Below are 18,744 nucleotides of genomic sequence, written 5' to 3'. Positions count from 1 at the left end.
CAGTCCCCTGTCCTCCATTCCTGGTCCATCAACCACATCCCCTGTATTCTAATCTCAGTTCCTAATTCAATATCCTAATTCCATACCCTTCCCCCATGCCTCTGCCCTCTCCTGCCCCCTATTCCTGGTCTCTTATTCTCCGCTGATTTATTTCTGCCCCTATATTCTATTCCCAGACCCCGTTCCCTGTCCTTGAACCCCCGATCCCATGCCTGTCCCCTGTCCTCGTCTACTATTTCTGGTCTCCTTTCCTTGTGTCTGTCCTCTTTCCACAGATATTTGTGCCCTGGCCCCTATATCCTAACCTCAGGTCCTACATCCTGTCCCCAGTCCTCTATTCTCATGCCTGTCTCCTATTCCTGACCTCTTATCCCCTGTCCCTGTGCCCACCCCATACCCACACATACCTGTCCCTTGCACCCTATACCCCATTCCTAGGCTGATTCCTGTCCCCATGTCTGCCCCGTCCCTTATTCCTGCTCTCCTAACACCGTGACTTCCCTCTGCCCGCACACACCTGGATCCTTCCCCCGAGATCCTATTCCTTGCCTCCATTTCCCCCTCCCCATTCCTGCCCCCTCCCCATGTACACTTGTCCCCTGACCCCAATAACCCTTTCCTAGGCCTTGCTTCCCATCCCTCGTCCCCTGGTCTCACAGCTGAGTTCTAAATCCTAATCCCAGGCCCTATAAACTGTCCCCATGCCTCTTCCCTAACCACATACACTTGTCCCCTGCCCTATTGCCAGGCCTTGTTTCCTGACCCCTCCCCACACATATCTGGGCTCTAGATCCTAATCCCAGACCATTCTACCTGTCTCCATGCCTGCTCCTTAACCATACACACTCACACCTGCCCCTGCCCCCTATATCCCAATCCCAGGCCTTCTTTCCTACCCCCTTCCTGCATATACCTGGGCCCTATATCATAATCTCAGGCTCTATTCCTAGTCCCCTGTCCCCCTACCCTCATATACCCATCCCTTGCCCCCTATTTCCCATTCTCAGGCCCTGTCCACTTCCTACACCCATGTGGGCCCTATATCCTAATCCCAGGCCCTATTCCTAGTCCCTTGTCCCCACACCTACTCCCAACCCACATACACTTATCCCCTATATCCCATTCCCAGGCCCTATTCCCTATCCCCACACCCCCTATATCCTACTCCCAGCCCACATATACCTGGGCCCTGTATCCTAATCTCAGGCCCTATTCCCAGTTCCCAGTCCCCAAGCCTGCCCCCTACCCTCATACACCCTCCCCCTATTCCCCATTCTCGGGTCCTGCCCCTTTCCCACACCCACCTGGGCCCTATATCCTAATCCCAGGCCCTTGTCCCCACACCTACTTCCAACCCACGTACACTAATCCCCTATATCACATTCCCAGGCCCTATTCCCTATCCCCACACCCCCCACCCCCTATATCCCACTCCCAGCCCTCATTTCCCATTCCCCAGGCACCGCCCCCACATCAGGCCACGCCCACCTCAGGCCACGCCCCCACCCGAGGCCACGCCCAGTCCAACGAATCACACAGACCACGCCCACGCCGCTAGGCCCCGCCCACACCCCAGGCCCCGCCCCCTCCCCCGCCATGCCGGCTCCGGCCGTGCGGGCGGTATCGTTGGGGTTGCGGCCTTACGAGGAAGCGCTGCGGGTTCAGCAGCGCTGCGTGGCGGCTGCGCGGGCGGCTCGGGGCCCTCCTCCGCGTCCGCCATCCGAGTGCGTGGTGCTGAGCGAACCCGCACGGCCCGTATACGCGTGGGGGCTGCGGGGAGCCCCGGCCGAGCAGGAGGCGGAGCGGCTGCGGGCGGCGGGCGCGGGGTTGGCGGCGGTGCGGAGGGGCGGCAGCGTGACGTTCCACGGGCCCGGGCAGCTGTTGGCCTTCCCCGTGTTGGACCTGAAGGCGCGGGGGATGCCGCTGCGGGGCTTCGTGGAGCGGTTGCAGGACGTGGCGGTGCGGCTGTGCCGGAGGGTCGGGGCGATGAGTGCAGCCGGGCGACCACCGCCGTACACCGGAGTGTGGGTGGGGGACGGCAAAGTGTGCGCCGTCGGTGAGCGACTGGGGGCGGTGCACGGGGCTTTGGGGGGTTGCAGAGGGTGGGGGTGCAATGTGGGGGTGCACTGAGGGTGCGTGCACGGTGGGGGGGGGGGATGCATTGGGAGGTGTGCATGGGTGGGGGGGATGCGTAGCAGTGTGTGCAAATCAGGGGGTTTGCACGGGGGGGGAACGTGCACGGGGTTTTGGGGAGGTGGGGGGTTGCAAATGGTGTGTGTGCAACGTGGGGGTGCACTGAGGGTGCATGCATGGTGAGGGGGGGAGATGCATAAGGGTGTGTGCATCGGGTTTTGCACGGGGGTGCACGTGCATGGGGTTTTGGGAGGTGGAGGGTTGCAAATGGTGTGTGTGCAACGTGGGGGTGCACTGAGGGTGCATGCATGGTGAGGGGGGGAGATGCATAAGGGTGTGTGCATCAGGGGTTTTGCACGGGGGTGCACGTGCATAGGGTTTTGGGGGGTGGAGGGTTGCAGAGGGTGTGTGTGCAACGTGGGGGTGTACTGAGGGTGCATGCATGGTGAGGTGGGGATGCATAGGGGTGTGTGCATCAGGGGTTTTGCATGGGGGATGCATCGGGGGATGGGCATATATTGGGTTTGGGGGGGTGAAGATGTTGCAAAGGGTGTGTGTGCAATGTGGGGGTGCACTGAGGGTGCATGCATGGTGAGGGGGGGATGCATAGAGTTGTGTGCACCAGGGGATGGGCATGCATGAGATTTGGGAAGGTGAGGGGATTGCAAAGGATGTGTGTGCAGTGTGGGGGTGCACTGAGGGTGCATGTATGGTGGGGGGGGATGCATAGTATGGGGTTTTGGGGGCAGGGAATTGCAAAGAGTGTGTGTGAAAGGTGGGGGTGCACTGAGGGTGCATGCATGGTGGGGGGGGGATGCACAGGGGTGTGTGCACTGGGAGGTGTGCACATAGTGGGGGGATGCATAGGGGTGAGTGCACCTGGGGTTTTGTATGGCGGGGTACGTGCATGGGGTTTTGGGGGTGGGGGGCTTGTAAAGGGTGTGTGTGCAATGTTGGGGTGCACTGAGGGTGCATGCATGGTGGGGAGGGGCACGCACAGGGGTGTGTGTGCTGGGAGGTGTGCACAAGGTGGGATGCAATGGGAGAAGTTTGCATTGGAGGATGAGTTGAGTGAGGGGGTGTGCACCAGGGGATGCATGTGTGTGTGGGGGGGGGGGGGCATACACAGGGATGGGTGCATGGGGGAGGTATGCATTGGGGGTGCATACACCAGGGGATGTGCATGGCAGTGGGGATGCACAGGACTGCGTGCAGTGGGGACTTTGCACGGGGCTGCGTGCATTGGGATGTATGTGCAGGGGTGGGGGATGGGAGGGGTCATGCAGTGAGGGATGGTGCAAGGGAGGGGGAACACCATGGGGAGGGTTCACAGGGGTGTGTGCACCAGAAAGACATGCACAAAGGGGATATGCCCCCAGGGCTGCAGTGTGCATGGAATGGGGAATGCAGCAAGATGGGGCATGCAGAGGAGGCCATGCACAACGGGTGCAGTGTGTGCAGGGGGGTGTGCATGAGGGGTGCGGCGTTTGGGGGGTGGTTGACACACGCAGGTGGGTGCTGCCCTGGGGAGGGCCATGCTGATGGGTGCCTCATCCTTTAGGGGTACACTGTGGGAACCACATCACCTCCCACGGGCTGGCACTGAACTGCTGCACTGACCTCTCCTGGTTCGAGCACATCGTGCCCTGTGGGCTGGAGGGGACGACGGCCACTTCACTGAGCCGTGAATTGGGTCGCCACGTCACCGTCGAGGACATCCTCGAGCCCTTCCTTGAGTCCTTCCAGGAGGTCTTTGACTGCACTGTGGTGTTTTCCGAGGAGCCCAGGGACTGAGAAGGTGCAGGGTGATGGAAAAAGTCACATCCCGCTGGTGCTGGAGCACACAGATGGTGTGGGATGGTTGGGGGCTGTCCTCAATGCCATGTCCTCACCATGCCACGTCTCGCTGCTGAGATACTGTGAAGACAAAGCCCTTGTTAGGAGCAGGGGTGGACCTGCAGAGCTCAGGTCGTGTCCTCAGTGAGCATTTTTGTGCTTTGAACTCCTCTCCTCAAAAAGTCTGACGTTGGAGTGAATGCTTTGAGCAAAAAGGGAGAGGTGTTGCTTGGTGAAGTGTTCTTATCTCCTTGCTGCTATGCAAAAGTCAGTGTTGGTTTTATATAAAGACAGTTGGTTGGAACGTTGGTTGCTGGTGCTTTGCTGTGTGCTTTGTGAACGCTGTCACTGTCCCCTGGGTTCCTCTGGAACTGTGAGTGGGCTAAGAGGGACTAAAGGCCACCAAAGGGGGACTGAAGGCCACCAAGGAGAGGCTGAAGGTCATCAGAGAGAGGCTAAAGGCCACCAAAGGGGAAATAAGGGCTAAAAAGGGGGGACTAAAGATCACCAAAGAGGGACCAGAAGCCACCAGAGTGGGACAGAAGGCCACCAAAAGGGGACTGAGGGCCACCAGAGAGAGGCTAAAGGCTACCAGAAGGGGGGATTAAAAGCCACCAGAGGAGATCTAAAGGCCACCAAAAGAGGACTAAAGTCACCAGAGAGAGGCTCAATGCCACCAAAGGGGAACTAAAGACCACCAAAGGGACAAAAGGCCACCAGAGGGGGACTGAAGGCCACCAACAAGAGACTAAAAGCTACCAAAGAGGGGTTAAAACCACCAAGATAATGCTGATACGGTGGGAAGGAGTGAGGAAAGGGACTGGGGTGCCAGCAGGCTGCGGGCATCATTACCTCTTCCAAGACTGCAGCCCTGGTCCCAGCATCTATCCCAGGGCCCCGATGGTCTGTGACACAGTGATATTGTTGGGGCTGCAGTGGGGCAGGGAGGGTCCCAATGGGAAGGAATATCCCATTTCACTGCTCACCGGGGTCAAGCGTGTCCCCAGCAGGCTCAGTGCCCAAAGTAGGGCTTAGGGACAGCGTGGATGTCCGGAGGAGGGACAGGAAAGCGTGACCGGCAGCGTGCAAGAAGGGAAAGACAGGATCCACCCGGACAGCCCCATAAAAACCTCCTGCATCCGGGCCGAGGAGGTCACACAACGGGACTGCAGGCTTTGGGGACACACTGGTAGCCACCACCGGGGCTGGGTGGCTTTGGCAGGTGGCTCTGCCCCGGGAAGGGGAGGAGGCTGCGGCACTCCCAGCCCGGCTGGCAGCCGCGATGCTCCAGTCCCAGCTCAACCCAGCGGCCGTGCAGGCAGAGAGGGCACCCGGTGAGTGCAACCAGCTCCCCCCCTCCCCCCCCCCCTCCAGTCTTGCTTGCCCCTATCCCAAATTGCAGCCTATAAAGAGGGGTGCTGAACCCTGCTGCAGGGCTCCGCAAGTGGGAAAGGCTTCCCACTGATTAATGGGTGTTTGTAAAGAGAGTGGGGATCCAAGCGTGAACCCTCTCCGACCCCCCAGCCCCTTTTTTCTCCTTGCTTCTTTTGAGGGAATGCACTCTGCATTTGAGAAACACTTTTTCAGGGAGCACAGTGGTGCAGGCTGGGGGTCTGGAGGGGCTCTGGGACCCATCTTGCCCATGGGGTTAGAAATTCTGGGGGTATTTTGGGCAGTAACCCCTTGGAGGGGATACATGGGTGCATGTGGGGTCAGTGCTCCCCTTGCTGGGGCTCTTTGGGGTGAGTGGGGTCTGTGCGTGGCACAATCAGTTCTGGAGCTGTTATTTAGGATGGGGGACCCCCAGGTGGGGCTGGTGGGACCCCCTTGGTGTCCCTTGGCCACCAGGGTAACACTGACCCCAGCGGGGTCATCTGGAGCTGATGTTGTCAGGATGGGGAGCCCGGGGGGATCTCTGGGGTCTGTTTCTGCATGGGAAGTGCCTGGCGGGGTTGCATCCGTCTGTCTGTCCATCAGAGGAAGTCCGACAGTCATCTGTGCCTGAGCACCAAGTGCTTCATCCGGGTTCTCTTAAAGTGCCTTCATTCAAAAAGAATTCGGTGCTCCTAATTGGATTTTGGGGGGGGGGGGGGGGGGGGAAGGGATTTAATGAAGGGAGCAGCAAGGTGGGTGCCATGGCTCTGCACTCTGCCAAAGGGGTTGGGGCTGGATTTGGGTTTTTTTTTCCTCCATCAAACCATGCCCTATATGCCTAGAGGACCCCTTGGGGGCTCATCCTCAGCCCCAACATCACCCTAGGGCACCCCATCCATGGGGCTGCTGCTGCCGCCCCACACAGGCTTGGCGAGGAGATGGAGGAGGACAACAGGACAGAGCCGTGGCACCACAGCCTCCAAGCGATGCTGGATGCCTTGAACCAAACCCTACACAGGGCCATCCTCCACCCCAGCACCCCGCACAATGCCAGCACCCGCGCCGGCCGGGACGACAACGCCTACCTGTACATCCTCTTTGTCATGACGCTCTTCGCCGTCACCGTGGGCAGCCTCATCCTGGGCTACACCCGGTCCCGAAAGGTGGACAAGCGCAGCGATCCGTACCACGTCTACATCAAGAATAGGGTCTCCATGATCTGAGCCCGGTGCCTCCTGCAGAAAGAACCCCTCGGTGCTGAGCCCTGGCGCAGGGCAGGAGCACCGGTGTCACCTGCGGGCAGGTCCCGGTGCTACGGAACCACTGCAGTTGGGGACGTGGGGGTGGTGGAGATGTCTACTTTCCCACTGTTCTCATGACTTACTGAGGCTGGCAGGGGTTGTAAGGAGGAAAATTCCTTGCTCAGACCAGCCAGCATCACCTCCGAAGCACACCCTGCACTGCTCAGCGTGGGTTTTTCTGGGGCTAAAAGCTGTGATTTCAGAGCCAGGCTGAGCCCCGCTTCACTGGTGGGGAATTAAAGGACGTGGTGGTTCTTGAGACGAGTTGCATCTGCTTCTTCTCCACTTGGCTCTGGGCTGGCCAAAAAAAAACACAGTTTGGGCATTGCAGCCCCATTCCATGGCCTGGGATCTCCATGCTGCCAGTGTTGGCTGCATGCTGCGAGCCTGGCTGGACCCTGGGGGCTGCAGAGATTTTCCTGCTTCCTTCCTGCAGGGTGCTGCCAGCTCTAGCTTTGGCCTTCGGTACCACAGCTGCCAAATGGGAAGGGGACATACTCAGGTCCTCCTGGGCTCTTTGGTTTTGTCCCTGCTATGAAAGCAGCTCGGTTGGGGTTTGGTTATGGGGTGGCCAGTAGCCAGGAGGATGAATGCCCTTGTTCCTGTCCTTGAGATCAGGCTGCCTGCTGGGGACAGCACAGTGAGCTGGCCACAGTGCCCACCACGGTCCCTGGGATGTTTTAATCTTCTCATAATGGCATAATTAATATCTGCAATTGCAGCCAGACTGGCTGCCCCTAGAGCATTCACCAAGCCCTGACCCAAAACATGGGACGCGAGGGTTTTGGGGAGGGCTGGCAACCTTGGCACAATGGTGGCATTGACTCACCCAGCAAATTTAGGATTTCCCTTACTTTCAGCCATGCTCTGGGCATAGAAACTGACACAGAGGTCTGGGAGGAGCCCTGGGGGTCCCTCTTTTGGGGTCAGCTGTGGTTTCTATGCCAGGCAAGTGGTGCAAATGCCACTGTCATACACAGCCACTGGGAGGGGGCTCAAGAGGGTTTGTTGTGTTTGTATTGCAGTTACGACGTTGGGAAAAGCAAACAAACCCGCTCTCTGCAAATAAAACAGGGGACACACAGAAGGCAGGGACAGCCAGAGGACATCCTCCTTCCCTAAGTGGGTTTGTGCTCCGGTTTTCTCCCATTCTATAGCACTGATCCCCCTCTAGCACCCCGAACACCCCCTGTGCTGGGGCTGGATGGGGTTCCCCATGATGGGATGGGTCAGTGGGTGCCACATGGTGAATGTGCCACCCCAAACCCTGGAGATGTGGCCATCCCGATGACCATCGGCACTTCTGGGAGATACTGGAACAGAGCTGGTGACTCCAGAGTCCCTTATGCTGCTGTGTGGGGGGAACAGCTGTGTCACAGGATGTGGTGACAGAACTGAAAAGAAAAACACCACTGCTTTCCCCTAAATCTGAAATCTTCCAAGGAAAAAAGCCCTCGTGCAAGAGGTCATCGCCAACCGTTGGCAGCTCCTTCACCTACCTGTCCCTGCCATTAAATTCAAGTGAGGGTTCATAGCCTGCATGCAATAGAGCAACCTGGGTGCCCCCACCTCGGGGACAGACCCTGCCATGCTGGGTGACAAAGGTTCCAGTGCCACCTGGTGGCAGCCGGTCATATCCCCATGGGTGTCCTCATGCAACTGCGCTGGGCTCCCGGTGATGCTTGGAGAGGTATGGAAACATGCAGACAGGTGGGACACCCCCAAATGGTCTTGATTCTGCTGCCAGGGGCTAATTAAGGGTTCATCCTGCAGCTGAGCAGCTCCTCACTGAAGCCAGCGGGGCTCTGCCCTTGCTCCTTGTGCTCAGCTCATATTGGGTTTTAAAGAGCACAGAGCTAAGGCAGCGCCGTCCTTGGCTGAATCACTAAATCAAAGCATGCACATTGCAGCTGGCTGCATTAGGATTTTAAACAATGCAGCCAGGGAAATACAGAGCTCATGTGAGGCCAATTGAATCAGTCCCGGTTGTGTCGTTTTGTTTGTTTGTTTTTTCAGCACATAGCAATGAATCACGGGTGAGAAAATGGCTGTAACCACTTTGCCTGGGCCCTGGGAAAGGATGTGGCAAAGCTGCATGCATGGGAAGCTGAGGCTGACCTTGGAGTAATGCAGCTTGGGTGCTTGACATGCTCCCCCTGCACTGTAGCATGGGGGTCCCCTGTGCTTTCCCCAGGTAACTTCTCCAGAGCCTCACCCTTGGCTGTTCTCATAACACGCTGTGATCCAGGGCAGATGCTGCAGCCCCAGGGAGGCAGGACCCTATAGAAAGTGTGGTTTCAAGCAGTGATGTTAATTACTCATTACTGCCCACCTTCCTCTGGAGCAAGATAGAAGAGGTGATATCCTCCCGTCTGGTACCCAGCTGTAGCTGATGTGGGTGATGAGGTGATTGTGGGAATGGGGCTTTCCCTTCAGCTCATAAACCCTCAGTGACCCAAACATCTATTTCTGCTGCATAACAGTTCGTCTCACACCAGACACAGCCCCTCTCACACCTGGCAGCAGTCAGATGCTTTAGATAAAGATGCAGCAATCCCAAACTGGTGCTGAAAGCTGCCCAGTTAATTAGCAGACGAGCCCTCAGCAGACGGAGTCCAGATTTGGGGTGACATTGATTCCTCTCTATGCAGCACCAATTGCAAGGGAGATGCAGCCCCGGCTCTCTTTGCACCCTGCAGGTCTGTCTCCCCTTTCTCTGCTCCTTTTTGCCTTTTCCCCCTCCTGCTGAGGAGCTGGGGTGAATGCAGGTGTAGGCACGTGCTGGTGATAAGATGCAGTGAACTTGTCAGAACTGCAATTGTAAAACCAGCCACTGGGACTGTGATCATAGGTAAGGGCAGTTCAGCTCGACTCCCATCCGAGTACCAAAGGAACTGCTCAGGATAGCACGCATGTGTGCTATTAATACCTAGCAAGGAGGCTTAAAAATAACCAGGTCTGGCTTGGAAAGGACAAACTTTGATATACGAGGGGACCGGTGACCCAAGCCAGCTTCCCTAGTGTGCTGAAGTTCCCTGCAGTGAAATCATAGGAAGGAGGTGGAGAGCTGGGACAGAGCCTCCCCCCAGAGCAGAACTGGAGGCACCAGGAGGAGTGGGGATGCTGGCTGTGGCTTTCCTGCCCTGTGCGCCTCAGTGAGAACTGCTGCACCTGAGACTGAGTCAGCAGAGCCTGAGTAAAATGCATTTTATGGGGTAGGGCAAGAGATGAGGGTGGGAGGAGGTGATGAGCCTGAGTTTCTCTGCTTACTGGCCCAAGGCTGCTGCATCAGATGCATGCCAGTGGGCAGAATTGGACCTGTGGTGTGTCTTCAGGGCACTGTGTCTGCAGGAAGAGAGCAGCTCCTGGCTCTCCCTTTGCTGTTTTCAAGCAGCTGTGAGCTGTATGGTTACAGTTCTTTAGGGCATTTCAGTTCTTCAGCAAACTAGAGAGCACACTGTCTGTGCAGGAGAGCGCAGGGTCAGGCTTCCCCAGAGCTAACATGAAGCACAAAGCTAGGACAGCCACAGGTTCCTATTATCAGTGGTCCCCTGCTCCCATTCTCTGTGCTCTGCCTGCCTTTCAGCTGCTTTAGATCAGCTTAGAAATAGCATTCAGCCCCCAGAGGCACCTCCCCAGGCAGCACACAATCCCCTGGCATGGGTGGTGCTACCGTCTGGCTTTAGGGCTGAGACATCTGCCTGGAAATATGGTACTCTCAGAGAGGCATATAAAGCAGTGGGAGCTGCTGTGCTACCACCAGGTAACCCAAGAGGCACAGCGTGTTCGTGATCCATAAATAATAAAACAAAAGCTGTGCTGCAGAGCGAGGGCATGCAGAGTGCAGCTGGGTTCATCCTGCGTGACCCATCTCACTGCAGGGACTGGGGGGTAGGAAACCAATGGGAACGCCGTGGGAGGGAGCCCCAAGCCCTGTGCAGGGTATCTGGAACCAGCTGAGTGCAATGAAATTGCCATGGAAACACTGTGCCTACCCTGTGCTGAGGCTCTCCGGCGCAGGGCTAATCCTGTTTGTCACGGGTGAGGGTTTGCTCTGTGGTGCCAGGTCCCCGGGGATGCTAACACGACCATACAGATGGTTTTTCCTTCTGATGCGCAGCGACATCGTTGTGAGCTCAGCCATTCTTCTGCAGCAAAACATCAAAGGCGTTGCTCAGGAGCAAAATCTGCATGTCATTGTTCAGGGGTATGAGGCTGAGAGGCTGCAAACTCAGCTCTGGGGCATTCAGCTGTGCCAAGGGAAATGCTCTTCCTGCCCACACTGCACAAAAGCACATCCTAAACAGACGCTGCATGCGATTAACAAGTCTCTATTAACTTACATTATTTTGTCTACATTAAACAAAACTGCTCATTCTGGGTGGTGGGGGGGCAAGGGGAGTTACTGACTATTCCACAACTGCAGTTATGCCACACGAGGATGCTCTGAGCTTCAGAGCAGCAGCACAGGGAGCAGTTCTGTCCCTGAATGCAGAGCAACACAGCCCACAGAGCCATATATATGCACACATGCGTTTTGGCAAGGATGAAGTCATCCCTTCCAGCTGAGCACTGCCACAATCTGCCTGCAGGCTCTCCCCATTCTCTTCTATTGCAGCAAGCAGTGTCCCACCACTCACCTTGTATTTCTCTCTGGCCATGGGGCATTTTACTCAGTTTTTAGGCCCCAGACCGTTTGATGCTGCTCTGTATGTGGCACACTATCCTATGTGGATTGCTGGGAAAGAAGCAACATGCCTTGGTCCAGTGTCAGCATCACGATGGCTTCTTCTTCACTGCTCTCCCTTGGGGCCAGTTAAGCACACACTGGGAAGGCAGATCACACTCTGACTTGGGACGGACTATGAGATCCCACGGAGAGCTTTCAACCCCTTCACACTGCAATCATTCCCATGAAAGAAAGAACAGGTGAAAGCTTTTATCTTCTGTTTTATCTGTTCTTCAGGGAGGAGCAGAGATAAAGTGATGGATTGGTAATTCTCTTATCTAAGTATCAGCGACGATAGTCAAATCCTGCTGTTAATTGCATCTAGGAGGGTGAGCACTGATAACACGGGGTGTGAAGGTATCACACAGTTACAGCCTGCTTGCTCCGATGGCATAAAATCCCTCTTCAGAATAACTTAAAGCTCTCAGTAAACACATGAGAAAAAAAAAAAAAAGGCCAAAAATTGAAGCATTTGAAATACAAAGCTCAATTTTAACAGTCCCTCTTATTGCCTTTCCAAAGAGGTACAGAGTTCTAGTAAGAAGCATTCCCATTTGGCAGCCTTAGAAAGGTATTTAATATAGGTATCGTCCTTTTTCTTTTTTATTTTTGGTGGGAAATGAGGCTTTTAGAGGCTCCTGTTACGCTGAGCCTTGGCTCTCCCTTGTAAATAAAACATAAAGGAGAACAAGGAAACGAACAGCAAAGGTACGAAGAGCAGGAGCTGTGCTTCATGCTGACTGTCAGGTGCAAATTCCCTGAGGGTGTAAATTCCCTTGTCAGCTATTGTGAGATCTGGACAAACGTGCTGGCATCAGGCTGTTGGGGCGTTGCTTTAACTTGCCTGTTGGGCTCGAGATTACATCATGTTGCTATGGACGACACATCCTTATGTGGAGACACGTGAGAGAGACAGGAAAAAATAAGAATGACACGAGGAAGTAGGTGGCATTGGGTCCAAAAGCCTCCGGGGTGAAGCTGGAGCTGATGGGAAGTGTAGTGCTGCGTGGTTTGCTCTGTGTTGGGCTGCAGTCACCTCTGGCAGCTCTGGTTGCAGGCCCCTGTCAAAGAACAATAGAAACATGAAGGTTGAAAAAGGTCTCTAAGTTCCCCAAACCCAACCCACCCAACGTGTCCCTCAGTGCCACGTCTCCATGGCTCTGGGACACCTCCCAGGATGGTGACACCACCGCTCTCTGGGTAGCAGTGCCTGACTGCTCTTTCACAGAAGGAAGTTCGAACACTCGACCTTAACCTCCCCTGGTGCAACTTGAGGCCATCACCTCTTATCCTATTGCTGGTTAGCTGGGAACCTCTTCCTTCTAGCAATAATCACAAGTTATACAATTAAGGAAAAGCAGCCTAAAATTATTCTTTAAATACAGCAAAACGTTACAGAAAGCTGACTAATTTTTCTAGCCAACCACAGATCACAGCCACAAATTGGTGACGCTCTGGAACAGATTGCCTGAGGAGGCTGTGGATGCCCCATCCCTGCAAGCATTCAAGGCCAGGCTGGATGTGGCTCTGGGCAGCCTGGTCTGCTGGTTGGCGACCCTGCACATAGCAGGGGGTTGGAACTGGATGAGCATTGTGGTCCTTTCCAACCCAGGCCATTCTATGGTTCTATGAAACCGCCATAAATCACCATTTCCACATAAATGGAAATAATTTTTTACTGTCTTTCAGGAACAGGATATGGTTGGCTTTAGGGCTGAGGGCACAGTGCTGGCTCATATCCATCTGCCATCCACCAGTACCCCCAGGTCCTTTTCAGTAGGGCCCTCCATCCTTCCATCCTCCAGCTTGTACTGACAGTGGCAGTTGCCATGACCGTGGTGCAGACCTTGCAGTTGGCTTTGCTGAACCTCATGAAGTTCTCTTGCTCCCACTGCTCAGCCTGTCCAGGTCTCTCTGGATGGCATCCTGTCCATTGGGTGTGTTGATCCCACTGTCAGTGTCATCGATAAGGATGTTAAAGAGCATTGGTGCCAATACTGACCCCTGGGGGACACCACTGTCACCCATCTCCATCCAGACACTGAGCCATTGACCACCACTTGCTGGAGACGATCTCACAACCAGCTCTTTGCCCATCAAACAGTCCACCCATCAAATCCATATCTATCCAGTTTGGAGAGAGAGATGTAGTGGGGAACAGTGTGAAAGGCCATAATGAAATCCAGAGATATGACATCAGTGCCTCTTCCATTGTCCAGTGACGCACTGAAGTCATTCAGTATGTCTAGTTCCCTCATTGTACCACTGTCCAGGTTATGTGGGGTCAGTGGACATGCTGGGGGTGGGTTGGGGTTGGGCTTGGGGATCTTGGAGGTCTTTTCCAGCCTTAATGATTCCATGAACTTGCCACACACCTCACTGCACGCAAGTCTTGGAGGCAGGCCTGTGCTCCCATGGACTCATCTACAGCCGGATCTTCCTTCTTCCTTAGCTTCACCATCCAGACTTGGTCTGAAGATCCTTGAGGCAGATTTTAGGGCATTTCCAGGCGCTCTCAGCACAGCACTGAGGGACATGGTGCGGTGGGGATGGGTTGGGGTTGGACTTATGGCCCTCAGAGGTATTCTTTGGACTTCTGGATCATTCCTCTCTGTAATTTACACTTTACAGGAGTTACACTATGCTGCCTCAGCACCCTGCATCCCTGCACATCTCCTCCACCCCTCCATTGCCTCTCCCCCTGTGCTATTTCCACCTGAAGGAGCAGCACCACCACAGAGATATTTCACTTTTCCTCCTCTGTATCACTCAGGAAGGGAACATGCACAAGGAAGGCAGCAGAACAAAGCTCTGGTCCCTGAAGAGCCCAACAACGATGGACCGCAAGGAAGCATTGCCGCCATCCCCTCAAGAGCGCCTCCTCACCCTGAGGCGAAATGCAGAGCGTCGCGCGGGCTGCTGGGAGTTGTAGTTTTGCGCATCCCGCCGGCCTCTCCCCTCCGCGTCCCTCTTCCGCTGCTCGCACTACATTTCCCATCGTGCACCGGGAACCGAGGGGAAGGCGGCCGCGTATCGCCGCCCCTCCGCCGCGTTGATTGGTGGGTTAGTGGCGCGGGGGCGGGGCGTCGCCTGTTGTCGAGAGGCGGCGGAGGGCGGGGCGGGCGTTCGCCGTTACCCGCCGCGGCGCTGAGGTAGCAGCTCGGCGGCGTCCGCTCCTCCGCGGTCCGTCCTTCGTGCGATGCGCGGTGCCTCGGTTTGAAAGCTGCCGCATTCCGAAACGGACGCGATGTGTGAACGCGGGACCGGCGGGGACGTGAATTCCAACGTGCTGATCTCCCACAGCACCGGCGACGCGCAGCTGGACAAAGCGGTGTGGCAGTGGCTGAGCTGGGACAAGGTGAGGGGGGAGGGGTGCGTGGATGGATGGATTTGTGTGGGGGGGGTTTCCCTTCTGGGCCCTGCTCCTCTTCGTGGGGCCGTGGGGTGACCGAGGGGACGGGGCTGGGCCGGAGGGGGCGGCCCTGAGGAGCCCCGGCTGAGGGCTGGGTGCCCCTATGGGATTGAAGCATAAACGCGGTCGAACTGGGGCTGTTTGGAGGCTTATGATCCACTTGGAGACAAACAGCATCATCTGCATCCTTATTTTGGTCCCTCAGCTTCCTGGATTTAACCCATTGCCCCCCAAGGGCTCTGTGCTGCTTTCCCTTTCAGCTGTAACCACGTATCCAGCGAGCTGTGCCTGCAGAGCCTCCGCCATCCCAGCTGGATCTGGGGCTGTCAGGGCGATTCAGGTGTTATTTTGCTGAGCTTTCTGCCATGAGGGTCGTTTTCAGAGCATCACCTGGGTTAAAAGCGTCCCCTACAGGCCTTGCTCTGAGCCCTGTCCAGCTGAATGTCTCCAGGGATGGAGCATCCACCACCTCGCTGGGCAGCATAGCATCATAGAATGGCCTGGGTTGGAAAGGACCACAATGCTCATCCAGTTCCAACCCCCTGCTATGTGCAGGGTCACCAACCAGCAGCCCAGGCTGCCCAGAGCCACATCCAGCCTGGCCTTGAATGCCTCCAGGGATGGGGCATCCACAGCCTCCTTGGGCAACCTGTTCAGTGCGTCACCACCCTCTGGGTGAAAAACTTCCTCCTCATATCCAACCTAAACCTCCCCTGTCTTGGTTTAAAACCATTCCCCCTTGTCCTATCACTATCCACCCTCGTAAACAGCCGTTCCCCTTTCTGTTTATATGCTCCCTTCAAGTCCTGGAAGGCCACAATGAGGTCTCCCTGGAGCCTTCTCTTCTCCAAGCTAAACAAGCCCAGTTCCCTCAACCTTTCCTCATAGGAGAGCTGCTCCAGCCCACCACTTCACTACTCAGTGTAAAAAGTGCTCTGACAGCTCCATCTCTCTCCTATGCTGAGGACTCCACATCTGGATGCAGTGCTCCATGTGAGGCCTCACAGCACAGAGACCCTTATATCCCCTCCTTTGCTCTGCTGGCCATGCTGCTGTGGATGCAGCTCAGGAAGGGGTTCAAGGTTGGAGGTGTTCGAGGCCAGGTTGGATGGGGCCCTGGGCAGCCTGGGCTGGTATTAAATGTGGAGGTTGTTGGCCCTGCACGTGGTGGGGGGGTTGGAGCTTCATGATCCTTGAAGTCCCTTCCAACCCAAGCCATTCTATGCTTCTGTGCAGTTGGCTTTAGGGCTGTGAGCGCACACTGCTGGCTCACGCCCAGCTTCCATCCACCACTACCCCCAGGTCCTTTTTGATAGGGCTGTGCTTAATCCTTTCATCCCCCAGCCTGTATTGATAGTGGGAGTTGCCATGACCCAGGTGCAGGCCATGCACTTGGCTTTTGTTGAACCTCAGGAGGTTCTCAGCCTGTTTCTTGAGCCTGACTTGGTCCCTCTGGATTTCCTTTTCAGCTGGTTTGTCCAAACGTCATGGGCTTAAACAAACATCTTGGGGATGGAGGAGAGGTGGCTGCCAGTGCACTGGGTGGCTTGGGTTTGTGTCACTGCCTTTCCAGGCTCTGGGTAGCCTGTTCTGGTTGTTGGTGAGCCTGTACATAGCAAGGGGGTTGAAACGAGATGATCATTGCTCTCCTTCTCAACCCAGGCCATTCTATGATTTTATTATTATTTTTTTATAGTGTGTGTTTTACAGTGTTTTCATCTTCTCAGAGTCAAAGCTGAAGGGTGTTGTTCAGGCTCCAAGGAAATGCTGCGTGGTGGCCACAAGCTGAGCTTTCTGCTGCTTGCAACTGCGTTCTCCTCTCTCGTTTCTGTCAGAATTAACACTTGCCATCTGTGTGTTCTGCAGTCAGAGCTGCTGCTGTGAGAAGTGCTGGGGGAGGGAAGGAGTGGAAGAGGGAAATAGCAATCATGGTGATGCGCTTGGTAAACCAGGCTGAACTGCAGGAAATAGGGGGTTTGGATGTCACTTCTGGTTACTGTGTTAAAACCCTTCTCTTAAACAGCAGTGTCAATGTTGATTCTTAAAAGGTCTGAACTAGGAAAACTTACAGTTTTTACCAGGCTACCTCAGGACAAAAACGTTCTAATTAAAGCCAACAGTCATGAGAAATTACTGTTCTATAAACTGAAACCAGTCAATAAAACAGCACTGAAGAGTCAGTTGGACTGCACCTGTTTGTCCTTGCTAACCTAGGTGATAATCAGGACACTTCCTACAAGGGTTCTCGAGCTCGTTCATCAGAGAGATTGCAAAGAGTCCTGTGAGCTGTGAAAGGTCTCTGAGGTTTGCTGCTTATCAAACAACCTGTCAAGGCTGCTGCCTTGCCTGCTTCCCAGCCCCCAGCTTCCCTAAGCCCCAGGGACTTGCACGGCCTCTGATCAAAGGAAAATCTGTGTGCTACGTTTGCTGTGTATTTAGCTGTGGGGAGCCTTTGTCCTCTAGCTTAATTGAAAATTACTTGCTGTAATTAATTCTCGGAGCTGCGTTTTCATCCTCTCTGCTTTGGGTGTATGTGCTCACCTCTTTAAAAGCTGTGGTTAGGGGGTGGGTGGGTGGAGGAAAGCTGGCCAGATGGTGGTCCTTCTGCTTCTCTTTCTCACCAGCGCTGCGCATCATCCTTAATGCTTTGGGCAGCTTGCTCAGAGGAGGCCTGCCGACTAAATCTCCCTTCTCTTGCCTTGACTTCTGTGTTTACTTCTTCCTTTGAGTCGTGGGGCACCGACTTTTCTCCAGTCCTCATTCATAAGCTATGTGAACAATTAATCATTTGTATATTTTCTCCCTCTTCATTCAGTCTCCCACCTGCCCCGTCCCTGGAGGTGTTCAAGGCCGGGTTGAATGGGGCCCTGGGCAGCCTGGTTTGGTCTTAAATGTGGAGGTTGGTGACCCTGCCTGCAGTGGTGGGGTTGGAGCTTCATAATCCTCGTGGTCCCTTCCAACCCAAGCCATTCTATGATTTACTATTTACCTTCTACACCTCTCTTGAGTCTCCTGAAGGATTCTGGCTTGTCTTGAGGCATGCTCAGTACAGTGGCTGAGCATTTATCATACACAGCAGCAGAGGAAGCTTTCGGTGCAAGCCTGAGGATCAGATCATCGCTTAGCAGCTGGTGGGATTTCAGAGGGGGAACACAATCATTAAGATCTTGATCTATGCAATCAAAAACATGACCTCAAAGAAAGACTCACAGCTGTGCCTATAAGGTTGCACTAACACACGAAGTCAGAGGAGATAACCGGTGCTGCCTTGCCTTCCTCAGTAAGTCCTTGCCCTGTAAGAACGAAGCTTAAGCACAGCCAGCTGCTGCCTTATTAATTAGCTCTGCGGGGTCACTGACGAGGATCATGTTCCCTGAGCATGCTCAGCGTAGCCCAGCTCTGCCTGAAGTCAATAAAGCTATGCAGGAATGTTTACATGCAGAAAGGCTGTGCGGGAGTCAGCCTGGGAGAAGGGGGTGTTACATTGGTTATTAAACCACTGCAGGAACATCACATAGGGAAAGGTGTGATTTGTGTTAGTGGTCCAGCAGATTGTATGCAGGCAGGTCTGTGCACTGAGTCAGTGTGAGGTGATGAGGTTGGGCTGATGGTGTGTGGTGGTGATGGTGGTCTTCTTTCTCTGAGCATTGGTGGTAGTTGTGGTTATCCTGGACCAACAACCTGCTTCCATCCTAAGAATGATAGAATGGCCTGGGTTGAAAAGGACCACAATGCTCATCCAGTTCCAACCCCCTGCTATGTGCAGGGTCACCAACCAGCAGCCCAGGCTGCCCAGAGCCACATCCAGCCTGGCCTTGAATGCCTGCAGGGATGGGGCATCCACAGCCTCCTTGGGCAACCTGTTCAGTGCATCACCACCCTCTGGGTGAAAAACTTCCTCCTCGTATCCAACCTAAACCTCCCCTGTCTCAGTTTAAAACCATTCCCCCTTGTCCTAT

The 18,744-nt window shown here is 55.0% G+C and overlaps 3 protein-coding genes and 1 long non-coding RNA gene across 8 annotated transcripts in view; 3 read left to right on the top strand and 1 right to left on the bottom strand.

Annotated features, from left to right (window-relative positions):
* Window positions 1–1,588: 1,588 nt before the first annotated feature.
* LIPT2 (lipoyl(octanoyl) transferase 2 (putative)) lies at window positions 1,589–4,278 on the top strand. The gene is made up of 2 exons (XM_015281019.4): window positions 1,589–2,056; window positions 3,695–4,278. Exons 1-2 carry the CDS (start codon window positions 1,597–1,599, stop codon window positions 3,925–3,927), a joined length of 693 nt encoding a protein of 230 aa, XP_015136505.2. The 5' UTR covers window positions 1,589–1,596; the 3' UTR covers window positions 3,928–4,278.
* Window positions 4,279–5,120: 842 nt separating this feature from the next.
* Window positions 5,121–6,903, top strand: KCNE3 (potassium voltage-gated channel subfamily E regulatory subunit 3). 4 transcript variants are annotated; one of them, XM_025152516.3, is made up of 2 exons: window positions 5,121–5,303; window positions 6,269–6,903. In XM_025152516.3, the coding sequence occupies exon 2, from the start codon at window positions 6,282–6,284 to the stop codon at window positions 6,564–6,566; it is 285 nt and encodes a 94-aa protein (XP_025008284.1). In that variant the 5' UTR covers window positions 5,121–5,303; window positions 6,269–6,281; the 3' UTR covers window positions 6,567–6,903. The 4 variants fall into 4 exon arrangements, with proteins under 4 accessions (XP_025008284.1, XP_025008282.1, XP_003640673.1 ...); XM_025152514.3 differs by having other exon boundaries at window positions 6,229–6,903; XM_003640625.5 differs by having other exon boundaries at window positions 6,212–6,903.
* LOC107052472 lies at window positions 6,811–14,379 on the bottom strand. The gene is made up of 4 exons (XR_001464956.4): window positions 14,260–14,379; window positions 11,285–12,434; window positions 10,640–10,792; window positions 6,811–6,941 (listed from the first exon to the last, which is right to left on the bottom strand). It is a non-coding gene; the product is annotated as an uncharacterized LOC107052472 (long non-coding RNA).
* Window positions 14,380–14,501: 122 nt separating this feature from the next.
* Window positions 14,502–18,744, top strand: part of PGM2L1 (phosphoglucomutase 2 like 1) — a 39,332-nt gene continuing 35,089 nt past the window's right edge. For both annotated transcript variants that reach the window (XM_001233128.7, XM_040659152.2), the window contains exon 1: window positions 14,502–14,731. In XM_001233128.7, coding sequence (XP_001233129.2) covers window positions 14,621–14,731 — 111 coding nt within the window. In that variant the 5' untranslated portion in view covers window positions 14,502–14,620. The remainder of the gene's footprint in view (window positions 14,732–18,744) is intronic.

The sequence above is a fragment of the Gallus gallus genome, chromosome 1 (assembly GCF_016699485.2).
Source record: "Gallus gallus isolate bGalGal1 chromosome 1, bGalGal1.mat.broiler.GRCg7b, whole genome shotgun sequence".
Classification (NCBI taxonomy): domain Eukaryota; kingdom Metazoa; phylum Chordata; class Aves; order Galliformes; family Phasianidae; genus Gallus; species Gallus gallus.
This window is presented reverse-complemented; position numbering and strand designations above follow the sequence as displayed.

Coding starts and splice junctions, on each gene's coding strand:
- KCNE3 (XM_025152514.3), top strand. CDS start 5,252: ATGCTCCAGTCCCAGCTCAACCCAGCGGCCGTGCAGGCAGAGAGGGCA. Junction 5,304..6,228: donor GCAGGCAGAGAGGGCACCCG/GTGAGTGCAACC, acceptor ACATCACCCTAG/GGCACCCCATCCATGGGGCT.
- LIPT2 (XM_015281019.4), top strand. CDS start 1,597: ATGCCGGCTCCGGCCGTGCGGGCGGTATCGTTGGGGTTGCGGCCTTAC. Junction 2,057..3,694: donor CGGCAAAGTGTGCGCCGTCG/GTGAGCGACTGG, acceptor CTCATCCTTTAG/GGGTACACTGTGGGAACCAC.